Source organism: Schistocerca nitens, chromosome 11 (assembly GCF_023898315.1).
Source record: "Schistocerca nitens isolate TAMUIC-IGC-003100 chromosome 11, iqSchNite1.1, whole genome shotgun sequence".
NCBI lineage: Eukaryota > Metazoa > Arthropoda > Insecta > Orthoptera > Acrididae > Schistocerca > Schistocerca nitens.
The window spans coordinates 28,739,471-28,752,471 of record NC_064624.1 but is presented as its reverse complement, the minus strand read 5'-3'; the positions used below and the strand labels follow the sequence as shown (position 1 = coordinate 28,752,471).

At 40.7% G+C, this 13,001-nt stretch overlaps 1 protein-coding gene across 8 annotated transcripts in view; it reads left to right on the top strand.

Annotated features, from left to right (window-relative positions):
* LOC126213525 (zinc finger protein 729-like) overlaps positions 1 to 13,001 on the top strand; it is a 149,746-nt gene that overhangs the window by 121,360 nt on the left and 15,385 nt on the right. For 6 of the 8 annotated variants that reach the window (XM_049941365.1, XM_049941366.1, XM_049941363.1 and 3 more), the window contains one exon: positions 2,882 to 2,919. The exons of the other annotated variants lie outside the window; for them this stretch is intronic. In XM_049941365.1, coding sequence (XP_049797322.1) covers positions 2,882 to 2,919 — 38 coding nt within the window. Of the gene's footprint in view, positions 1 to 2,881; positions 2,920 to 13,001 lie in introns of those variants that run through there. 8 annotated transcript variants of the gene reach the window in all.

Genomic DNA, 13,001 nt, shown 5'->3' with positions numbered 1-13,001 from the left:
CTTCCCTTGATACTCCCATACTTCTTGTTTGATTGGGATGTTGCAGTCCTGTTGTTACTCATTACTACTTCACTGCTTCTTATCAGAAGAGATGGGTAGTCATGCTTTTCCTACTGTTTTTCCTTCTCTCTGTTTGTGTTTTTTCTACACAGTCAGTATTGCTAAATTATCTACAAAAGTTGAACAGACAATCTTTACATTATCCATTTTCTAACCAAGTAGTATTCAACTTCTGGTATTAGATTCTGAAATGGCTCCATCTGTTCAATATTCACTTTTCTAGTATGGCCTGAGAGAAGAATGGAGTTAGTGCATTGCCTTGGCTAAAGTCTGTTCTTATCTCAAATGAGGGTGTAGTTCTTTTAAGAGGACCCATGTTGTCTTCTGTATTTCAGATTCCTTAACAATTTTGAATAAAAGCAGTCGTGCTTTAGTCATCCATGATATCTCGTGTATTTTAGAATTTGTGCTGTATTACTATTTTTCTCGTTGAACTTTCCATGGAATTTCTTTGAATCTTCTATGGATATGGTTATCAGTTATTCTAGGCCAGGAATCTTACTTTTATTATTCAGTGGTAATGGTCAGTTTCATCAGGTATCTATGTCTGACTGAAATTCATCATCTTTTTGGAATTGTGCTTTGTTATTGGCACTTAAGCTATGTGATATTCTCAAATCATATTGTGGACCTCATATCTTTTTAGTAGTGTATGTGAGGGTGGGGGTTATCTGCCAATAATTTAGCTAAATGTCTTTTTCTTACTATTTTTCCTTTTTTCTTACATCCACAGTCAGACAGACATTTATAAATGAAAACATTTTCTCCCTGGACTGTTACAAAATGTATTTATTCAGAATTAATTTGGCATCTGTACGATTTTCAAGTGGTAGCTCAGTGTGATGTCTGAATCCCTTTTGAGGTAATACTTTCCTTGTGTTAACCGTGTTTACAAATTCCATATTCTTTACAAGGTGGGAGTCTTTGTAATCTGTATGCCTAGACAATGGTAGTACTTCATATACTAATATCTATCAAAGTCATTTCATACTGCATGTCTTAATACCCGCTCTTCAAGCACTAGGCATGACATTTAATAACTTTGACTTAGTTCACAGTAAGCTGTCACTTGAAAATGGCATAACTCAAAATTCCAGTTGTGAATAAATACATTTCATAGCAGTTTAGGCAGAAAATGTTCTCATCTCCATTCTGTACCAGTCTGAGGATAAAAATTTAATAAAATTGTTACGCTTTCCTCAGGCACTTGATCAGATGGTCTCAACATTGTTCTCAGGACTGTTTTACTTTCTGCATTGTTCTTGTTATCCTGATTTATTGGTGCATATGCCTTAATTATTGTGTACCTCTCATCTAAATATTGAATTATTGCAGGTAGTGTCTTTCTGGAGGTAATGAAAAATTTGGTACTGATTGCAACACAGATTTGCCACTTATGAATGCAGAGCCTAGCACTGTAGTAGTTTTGTGAATCCTTTGCCTGTGTTCTCTGTGAAGCATCTGCAGTTCTCTGCAAGTGGTATTTTTAACTTGTTGTCCATTTACAATGTCTGAAAGTACAGGGTGTTTATAAATGAATATCAGGGTTTTAATGCTTTATAATATTTATTACATTAAACTTACAGTTATAATTGATATGTCAAATGAAAGAGCAACTCAAACAGTTTTAACAAGAACCTTATAAATGTTCAATGTGAGCGCCACTTCTGCCATATCGCGGCAGAAAGTTTATGGGCTCTCCAATTTATGGTGAACGTACTGCAACTGGCACTTCTTACCTTGATACACTACAGGAATGGCAGCAATGGCTCTTCCCTCAGTTGGAAGAAAATGAGCCAGATAACTTCATTTTCCAGCAAGATGGTGTGCCACCTCAGTGGTATAGCGGAAAGTACGCAATTGGTTGAACTTCACTGTACCCAAGCACTGGATACGCCGCATGCAGCCCAATGAGAGGGCTTGCTTTGCATGGCCTCCATGTTCACCCGAGCTGATGCCATGTGACTTTTTTCCTTTGGGGCTTCATAAAGGATCGTGTGTACGTGCCTCTGCTACCAGCAGACCTCCCTCAATTAAGAAATCAGATTGAAGCAGCTGCTCCTACAATCACTGAAGACACACTTTTCAACGTTTGGGAAGAACTTGACTATAGACTTGATGTGTGCCATGTGACAAATGGTGGACTCATTGAAAAATTAAGTTTCTTGGTAAAACTGTTTGAGTTTCTCTTTCATTTGACATATCATTTTTAAATGTAAGTATAATGTAGTAAATGTCAAAAAGCATTAAAACCCTGATATTCATTTTTAAACACCCTGTATTGTGAGTTTGCCAATGTTTGTATATTTAATGGTTCAAGCCCATATGTAGTTTTGGGTGTGAACTTAGGTTGGATTTAGAAGACACTTCTCATATCTGAAAGTTGGCCTGGACTGCCCAGAGCACAAAGGTCCAAATGTGTCACTTATGATGATGGATTCATCTGTCAGTGAGTGGCAGTACTCATATTAAAAATAAGTGAACGGAAATTTTACTCAAGGTGTAAGTGCATGACAGATGAAAGATGTCTTTTGTTACTTTTCATTGTGAAGTGTCTGGTAGGAAGTGTGGTTACAACCGAATTACTGGATTGTATAGTTATTTACAGTACTGAAGACAAAGTGAGAAAATGGAGAGTGAATTCTTACTAACATTCTGTTTCATTAACTGCAACAGTTTATCATGCCCTCTTTAATGGTATTTTAAAGCCTCACTTACAGCATGTTGTGGACCAATCACATGTTGGTGGGCATTAATAGAATTCTGTTTATTTACTGTTTGGTCAGTTGCAAATCACTGGCTATTTTTTCAAATATTTCAGGTGGAAACCTCAACAAGATACGGTTCTGATAGTGCAAGGTAAGTTTTCATAGTTCACTGCAGAACTTTCTGAGAAGTATAAATTGTTATTTATTAAATGTGAAAGTGCTTCAGGTATAAAACACACTACTGTAATTATTAAGTACTACTGATAAGCAACAACATTACAAGGCAGTACGTTGAGTAATGGTATTATCTGCAACAGCCATTATGTGACTGTTCCTAAATATATAAAGGGAATGTCTAATATCGATACAGGAAAGCAAGATTCCAGGTAGAATGTCAGCAGCTGTATTGTGCTTAATGCAAAACGTCACATGAAAATCACTTAAATTTAACAGACCAATCTTGCTGGGCACAAGCTGATGCAGTAGAACAGTTAAGAAGAAAGGGTGAGTGGCTTTGTATCCAAAAATGGAGTTGATTCCCAGCCTTTCAGATTAATGAATATAGTGTTGAACAGTCTTTCAATACTGTGCCACAGTAGTGCTCATGAAACACAAGCTTGTAGTGGTGACAGTTGATGGGCCACCATCAAGAGGAATTGTAAGTAGCTGGTGCCAGTTTCAGTAAGGTTGTGAAAACTTAACTGGCGAATACTTATTCTCTTTGTTTCTCCTTCGTCCTGGTGTGTTCCTGAAGGCTGGCCCATTCATTAGACACATTACAGGTAATAAGGTAATGCGTAATTCCCAGCTCTGGGTGAAAAGGTAGGGTTTGCACATACCCTCTGATACCAGCCAGGCCCAGAGAGGGGTGACTGCCTAAGCTGTAACCTTCCCAAATGCCAGTTGGTCCCTCTGTCAGGAGTTGGGTAGGTGTGACCTGAGGTGTGAATAGTCATTTAGGGTGGGTAATTACCCCTCTGAGGGGGGGGGGGTCCTCCAGTTGGAAGGAGCATGCCATCGGAGATGTCAATCATGGAGGATTTTTTTTTTTTGCAATGACTCAATCACCATATTGGTGCATGTCTACTAAACGTAAACAGAATGAGCAGAATGTGGCTAAAGATGTGAAGACCCTCTCAGCTGCACCTTGGTTCCTCGTGGTATCACGTACTGGAGGTGGTCAGTCCTTCGGTACGATTATTGCGTTCATTATTATTCTGAAAGATATTATTGCCGTTGCAGGCCCTGTAAAATTCTTTTCTCATTTATATAATGCAATGTTGCTTCTGAATACATATTGCGATTTTCAAGCCCAACAACTGCTTACAGCATCACTCCTCCAGTTATCCTGTTCATGTTGAGAACCATCATACCCTGAACTCTTAACATGTTGTTCTTTACATTCTGATGCTAGTGGCCTCACTGAGGGAGAAATCCACACTTATCTCTCTAATCATGGCATCACTGCGGCCCATTGAGTAATGAAAAACATGGATGCAGGCATAATGCCCACATGCACTCTTTTTTTACCGTTTGCTGAAGTAGTGTTTGCCTCTAAGATTAAGGTAGGCTATGAAGTCATCACGTTGGACAACCATACATTGCAAAACAAATGGTTTCCTACAAGTGTCAGCATTATAATAAAACATGTATCCTGTCAAAAAATGGTCAAATATGTTACTCTTGGCAGAGATGCTCACTAGGGCAGCATTTTGCCTCCTCTCTGCTGTATCAATTGTAATCCCATGAGTGTCCCACGTGTATTAATGAGTGAGCCATCCAGGAGATCTGAGTGATGGGCATCAAACCCCAGCCTGTCACTTGCAGTTGTTAGCTAGTCAAAATCTGTTCATTTTATCATCTGGCATTTACAGTAACATTTTTGCTGTGCCCATATTTAACGGAGGATATGCCCACCCAGATTTGCAACCTCAAGTTCAGTATTGCAGTTGTGAAATCACCCAGGTCACAGTAGCATCCCCATGTCGTCCTGCACCTGTGCAGGAAGCCATCAAATCTTTGCCCCTTGTGGTGAAATCACCTGTTATACAACTGTCAGGCTGAAAGGACTAAAGCAATACTCCCGCAAAGACTTTCTACAGCTAAAAATAGTCTTCATCCGCCAACTAGAAAGTTATAAGAACTCGAACAAAAGCAGTCTTCTCCTTCCCTCTTCAGTGGTGTTGGCACATATACTGTTACCTGGCTGACCACCATTTTGCTGGTGCCCGCTGGCTACCGATTTTCTGCCACGGAATTCACAGGCTGACCCAGGGAGAATGCCAATATGTTGGTAGATCTCAGGGAACAGGAATCTCCAGTCTCTGCTCTCTGTAGCAGTGAATTCTTGAAGGCTAGCACTCAGCAGCAACCAAGGTGACTAACCTTCATTTGTTCCCTCCTCCCCAATCCACATTATGACTCCTCTCTAACATAATATTCGTGGCATTAGATCCAACAAGGAGGAACTACAGCTGCTCTTGAAATTGCTGTGTCCGCTTGTATTCTGCTTCCAAGGAAAAAAAAAATTGTCCTCACAACCCCTTTGACCTCATCTTTGCTTCTGGTCTTCTGTAACCTTTCACCCCAAGGACAGCATTCCACCTCATGGGGGAGCTATGCTGGTCATCGATCTCGTTGAACACTTGACTGCTAGCTGTTGTCTGCATTTTTCTTCCTCATTTCGCCTTTTCTCTTTGTAACATCTACACCCCTCTGTCGTTTGCTGTTACGAAGTTGGACTTACTCCAGCTCATTGGCCAGCTCCCTCACTCCTTTTCGCTGCTTGGCTATTTTAATGCCCACCATTTGCTTTGGGGCTCTTAGAGAACCTGTCCAAGAGGTTCCCTGTTAGCTGACCTTCTGAATCATCTCTCTTAGCACTGGAGCACCCACGTTCCTTTCTGATTCTGTGCATGTATATTATCATTTGGACCTCTCGTTCAGCACTGTCCAGCTCGCCCATCATCTTGAATGGCCCATTCCATATGACACGTACTCAAGTGATCACTGTCTGTGTGCTATTAATTTGCCGACTCCTACCCCACCTGAGTGCAAATCAAATTGCCAGCTTTCTAAGGCCGACTGGAGGCTTTACTCCTTCCTCACGACCTTTACACAGCTATGATGACCAGGTAAAATATCTTCAAAACATCTTTACCGCTGCAGAATGTTCCATACCATGCACTACAAGTTTACTGTAGCATGTCCTGGTCCCTGGTGGACTGAGGCATGCAGAGATGACTCGCTTGTGGGGATGTGCTCTCCACATTTTGAACCATCATCCTGATACATCTGCTGGAGGGCTGGTATCCTCTGTAGTCTATACATGTGGGGCTTCAGAGGCCATCTGCCCCATTTACTAGAGGAAGTTTTGAAAGATAAAGTTTTCTCAAGGTGTATGTGGTTTGGCTTTGTCAGACACATTTATTAAGGAAAACGGGATGCCTGAATGCTTGTCCTGAGTACCAATGTCTTTGCTATCCCCATTAACCATATTATGGACTCTCCCACTAGGCTAGTCAGCTCCCTTTTCATCAAGGATTTTACAATCTGTTGCAGTTTTCCATTAACTTGTCTCCTTGAGCAGTGTCTTCAACGTCGTTCTTATCGTGTTTTCTCTTGAAGCATGGGCAGTGGCTTTCACTTTTCCACTGCCAAAACCTTTTGTCTGAGTATTTGGCGGCGGAATGAATTTCTTACACCATCTTTACATCTTGCGTCTTTTGTTCTTCCATTCTCTGAAACTAGAAAATTCCTGGGGCTTATGTCTGATAGGAAACTTCCTTGGTTCTCCCATGTACTCTTGCCTGGCTGTACATAGTACCCACTCCCTGTGTCATACATCTCCTAAGTGGTACTTCCAGGGGAGTGGATCATACCATCCTCATCCATTAAGGTTCCCCTACGTGAACCTCCGTCCCTTGACATACCTGCACAATCTTACCAGTGAATATTTCGTCTGCAATATGGTGATCTTAATTTGTAGTATAGGCGATGGTGTGCTATTTGCATACATTGTCCAATGCATTAAAGCCCTTTTCACCATAAGCTAGTGCTATTTCAATTTTGTTCCAGCTACACAGAAATTGTGTCGAGAGAGAAAAACTTCTGATGGCAGATTCTCAAGGATACCACCTCCAACTTTGTTGATACGTTTCCTAGCGCTCATGTCACTGCTGCATGGTTTGAGCTTTGCTTCTCGTAGTACATAGCAAATTGCAAGTGTTCACCCAGCTGTTGAGCTTTGATGAGAAACTAAGCCATTTCATCAATGCCCTGTTCCCTCGACATCTTCTGACCTGCTCTATGAGGAACATAAAGGTTTCAAAGCTTTCCTGTAATTAGTTTGTGACAGCAATAGGTTGGTTCTTAATTCTGTGGTGAATAAAGCGATTACACATGTCAATGATTTGTGGCTGTATGTTCAGCCATTTGCACATACGTTGAAGATTAAATTGCTTCCACATCCGGTTTTTGATTGTCCATTTCAATCATTTCGCAATACCAGTTTCCAAATGGGAGAATGTTGTACAGTGATTTATCCAACATCATTCCAATTCTGCTTTGAAATGCCTGTTGTAAAATTCACTTCCATGATATGCCTCAAGGTTGTTGGGCAGTCGATTTAGTCCTGTCTGCAACAGTTGTTCAGAAACCTCTCAAACCTCCTTCCCTGTCTTTACTTTCAAAGGTAAGGCCCAGGCGAAATTGGAATGTGTGTCTGTGACTGTGAGAATGTACTTGAAACTGTTATTTGATTGTACGTAGTCATATGTATTTAAGAGATCAGCCTGCCATGTATAATCCATTCCTCGTAGAAGGGTAATCCCAAAAGTAAGGTCTCCTATTTTTTTTATAAGTACATAAACCTGTTTATTTCTACAGTGGTTTACATCTGTTTACAGCTTGATCATTTAGCTATTTTTCGACGTAATCACCATTTCTGTCGATGCATTTTTGTAGACACTGTGGCAGTTTTTGTATGCCCATGTCATACCAGCTCGCTGCCATGCTGTTAAGAAAGTTATGAACCTCTTCTTTCACATTGTTGTCGGAGCTGAATCGCTTTCTGGCCAAATGTTCTTCTACCCTAGGGAACAAGCGATAGTCACTGGGCGCCAAGTCAGGACTATAGGATGGGTGGGTGATTATGTTCCGCTGAAACTGTTGGAGGAGAGCAACAGTTTGCCGAGTGATGTGTGGGCGAGCGTTGTCATGGACAATGTGTACACCCTTGCTCAACATTCCTCTTCTCCGGTTGTGAATTGCCCGTTTGAGTTTTTTCTGAGTCTCACAGTACCTGTCAGCGTTAATTGTGGTCCCAGCGATTCCGCTCTGACGACGAGGTGAAAGAAGTGGTATATATATATTTACTTGCATGTGGCGAGCAAAGCAGATATCTTGATTTTCCACTGAGATGTTGCCAAATAAGAATGTTCTGTTTGGTTTTACGTTTTCAAATTATGAAATATTACTGCTTTTGCTGGCTATCTAGTATGTTACTCCCTTAAATCCATGCAAAATCTCCTGCAGTAGCTGATATTTTGACTGAAACAGAATTTTTGAAAAAATATATACATGCTCAAAGTGGACTCCCACAGGATATGTCACCAGTGTAAAAACTAGATTATTTTCCGTAGCATGAAGCCCCCATAACCAAAGCATGTCTAATATAAGGAAGTAATGATCTATTCGTCTCGTTCTTCTGGTTTCTACCTTCATCATTGCGGGACCAGTTATTTAAAGACCCTTCTGGTAAGACACTTGTTCACTTGGTTATAGTGGTAACTGTTCATTTACATTAAAATGGAGGGGTTTTATAACCTCTTACTTACAGCTGGGTATATAAACAAAGTTAAATAAGATCATAATTCAGTGCCCATATCTGGCAATGTTGAATCATACATTTCCACTTCCATCAATGCACAGAATGCATCATGGAGTCGAGCTATGGTACTTTCCAATGAGTGGAGAGTTTGGCAAGCTGTCGACAGTAGTTTACTGCACAATGTGCCACAGAAATGGAGTATATGTGACTGACATCTTTACCAACACTCTAGCTCATCCTGTACAACATTTGATTAAAATGTTAAAAATCTGCTCTTGTGGGTGTGTGCTCCCTGTGTTAAATATTTTAACTGTACCAACTGAATCCCCTACAGAGATGGTATGATCATCTGGTAACATCAGGGAAGAGCAGACTTTTCTGTGGAACAAGGTTGAAATTTGCTTTGACACATTGCATGGTCAATATCATTGATCCAAGAAGAATATTAATTTATCATTAAATTGATGGTTTTCAAGTAAAGCCACATTTTAGAACTCCCTATTCGATATGACACTGACACTAACATACTTACACCCACTGGCATTCAAACAGTAGGTTTGATTGAACAGCATTATGTTGACACCAGACGCCTTCTGCTGCAACGACTTCATTTCCTGCAAGGAAAGCACATAGTGTTAGTGAGAAGCTTATTCGTTCACTTTCTCTGTTCATCAGCATGAGCATTAATACTTGCACTGGCTCACAACAGGGATTTTCGATACATGACTTGACATCCTTATCCATCGATGTTTGTCACAAGTGAGCGAATTATTTATAAATTGCTGCAAGTATATTTTCGGGACATCTACTATTATAGTTATAATTGTATTGTTGTTGTTTAGCTTCAAATCCCGTATTTTGTGCACATTTGTGTATTTATGAGGCACATTTATACGCTTTATTATCTGTGTAGTGCATAGAACCACTGTCTGCATTGCGTCATTCGTTTTGTGTTACTTGCAGCACTTAGATTGCCCAATCCAGCGGTAGCTGTCATAGTAGCAGCAATAGCACATCAGACTACTGTGAGCTGACACATGTTTTCATAAGAAGTGACTTACTTTAAATTTTGTCAGTGTTCCTGACCTTCAACTCCTATACTTCGTATATGTCTGTGTATTTACCATTCCAACTCGGGTATGTACAGATACAGTAGTTGCAGTGTTGAGATGTGAATGAAGTAGGTGATTCTTTGCTCATAGCTCCAGGCAGTGTTGTCCACCAATAGGTCCACTGCTGCAGTCACCTTGGGTACTGCCCACACTGAGATTAACCTCTCACTTGTGATTGAGTGGGAAGTCATTTCAGTGTGTGGGTGGCAGTGAAAGAGTTTCCATGTTGGTGATTGGAGAGCCTGCTCAGTTCGTCTGATGAACAGATTTGAGTGCTTGTTCCAGAGGAAGCCTCTCAGCATGCAACACTGGGCATTTTCAGATGGTAGTATTACTGGTAATTGGAAGCTCTGGTGTTAGGTGTGTAATGGCACCATTTAGAGGTACGACTGCATAGGAGGGGAAGGAATCCAATGTGCATTCTGTGTGCATACTTGGGGGAGTGTTTACAGATAAGAAATGGGTGCTTCTGGATGGCATGGAAAGCATGGAATAGCCAGCTGTAGGTGGTGGCTCACGTTAGTGCTGACAATATGTGCCACATTGGATTGGAAGAAGTTCTCTCTGGCTTCAGGCGACTAGCTAGTAACGACTGCCAGTCTTGCTTGCGAGATTAAGGTGGAGCTCACCATATGTAGCATCATGGGCAGAACTGAAAGTCATTCCTTGCTACAGAGTGGAGTGAAGGTCTGAATCAGAGTCCCAGACTGTTCTGCAACTATGTAGGTTGCAGATTCCTTGACTTGTGGATTTACAGGTTCTGCTAAATGGGTCAGGTGTCACCTACACAAAGGCAGCAGTTCCACGAGTATGGGGGATGGGTAAAGGAGACAGGGCTTTTCTTTTAGGTTAGAGGGTCTCAGGTAAGTGCAGAAAGGGCATCATCTTCAAAGGCTGAAAGTAGAACACCGAAAGAGGGTAGATACAACCACAATAAGTACTGTAGTTGTAAATTGTCGTAGCTGCATTAGAAAAGAACCAGGGCTCAAAGCTCTAACAGAAAACACTGAATCTCAAATCGTTATATGTATGGAAATAAGTTTAGCTGAAATTTTTCAAGAGACCCAACAATGTTCACAAAGAATAAATGAAATGCAGTTGGTGGTGTAGTGTTCACTGCTGTTCGAAGCAGTTTATCTTGTAGTGAAATTTAAGTAGATAGTTCATGTGAGGTACTACGTGTAGTGATCAATTAAAAGTTCCAGGTTGAGAGACTGTGGACGATCTGTAAAACTACTTCTTCTTGACGTTTCGTTGCCAACTGTAGGTAACATCTTCGAAGGTGAGTCACGATGGCTGCCTGGCCATTGATTTCCTGTTTCTATACAAGGCATCAATATACGTCACGTGGGGCCGACTGTAAGACTATCTCTGACTAACGTCATTATTCTCGATTGAGTGTAATCGATTGTCACATCGTTGGTGCAAAGTCGACCGCCATATCTTTAAGCCTTCCTCTTTTCTGTTGAAATTATTGTGGTTTTCCTGAATCTCTATACCTTCCCTCTACATAAGTGCATAATAATAGATGTCCTGGCTAACACGCTTGTCTCACTCAATTTTATTTCATTATCACCGTCTTTAAAAACATGTTCGTTGACTGTGACAGTGGCCGCAGAAGCCTACGTTTACACTCACTAATTTTCTTTGTTGGTCTAAAGATTGTTTCAACTTGAAACTTGTCCAGAACTTTCCCAGTACAGTCCGTAATATTGCGAATAAATGGTAGAAAAACTTTTCCAGCTGACAGTTGTTCTTGCTTAATGTTGTCACACTTTTCGTCTGGGATGAAGTGCTCGATCTATCTCATTGTCAGCGTATCCATTTTTCTTTTCTTAACAGCCGTTTGCAAACGATTTAGATCATCTTGCAAACAAACAGGCTCACAGATCTTGTTAGCTTTGTCCACTTATGTTTTAATGATACCTCTCTTCTATGAAGGTTTGAGTCCTCTTGCAGGTTATGGTCGGTGTGTGTTTCATTTCTATACACTTTCTGCCCTAGACTCCCTTCTGCCCGTTTAGTTACTGATACATCCAAAAAATTTAGTTGTCCATTTCTCTTTTTCTCCATAGTAAATTATATCTTTGGATTAATACTATTCAGGTACACCAAGAAGCAATAAAATTCCTCTTCACAGAGATTCCATACCACAAAAGTCTCATACACATACCAATACCACTTTAAAGGGCTTTTAGTGCCAAACTGTAGCGCCTGCTGTTCAAAAAATTCCGTGAAAAGATTAGCAACAGCTGGACTCAGGACTCGGAGGACTACCCGTGGCCATGCCTTCGGTTTGTTCGTGAAACTCATTATCATACTGGAAACAAGTCGTGGAAGGGCAATGTTGGGACCTCCATGGCCTGGCAACCAGTTGTCGACTCACTTCGGAAGTTGTTGCCCGCAGTTTTCAACGAAACGTCACGATGTCGTAGTTTCACAGATCGACCATGGCCTTCCAGCCCGGGAATTTTAACTCACGAAGACGTTGAATGTGAAAGCCTACACATTACAACTAGTACGGGTGGGGCTTATACCTACCAACTGGAACAATTTAGTAGGTCCCCTGTACAGACGTTCTGACTTGGATGAAACAGTTGCTGAACAGTTCAAAGAAAACTTGAGCGTCATTTCAAATAGGTATGCCACTCGTACAATTATAGTTGGTGGGGACTTCAGTCTACCTTTGATATATTGGCGAAAATAAATGTTTAATGTCAGTGGTAGGCATAAAACGTCGTCCGAAATCGCACTGAATGGCTTCTCTGGAAATTATTTTGAACAATGAATTCAGAAGCTCACTCAAAATGTAAATGGTTGCGAAAACATACTTGACATCTAAACAGGGAGCATAACAGATACAGGCATTAGTGACCACAATGTTGTTGACCCATGAAGAGTTCACAAGAGTAAATACTGTAACATCGAAACTCACCAAAATAACGGAGAGATGTGTGTCAAATAAATTAATAAGAGGTGGTACTGACACAAAACAGGTCAGACCACTGGTGCAGAAACAATGAAATACACATGCCAAAATTAAAAGAACACAAAATCCACTAGATTGGCGAAGTTTTTCAGAAGCTCCAAATTTAGCGCAAGCTTCTATGGGAGAGACTTTTAATAGTGTTCAGAACGACAGTCTGTCACCAAATCTGGTAGAAAACCCAAAGAAATTCTGGTTGTATGTAAAGTATACAGTTTACAAGGTGCATTAATGCCTTCCCTGCACGATAACAATGGTACAGTTATTGATGACACTGCTACTAAGGCGAGTTACTAAAGACGGAT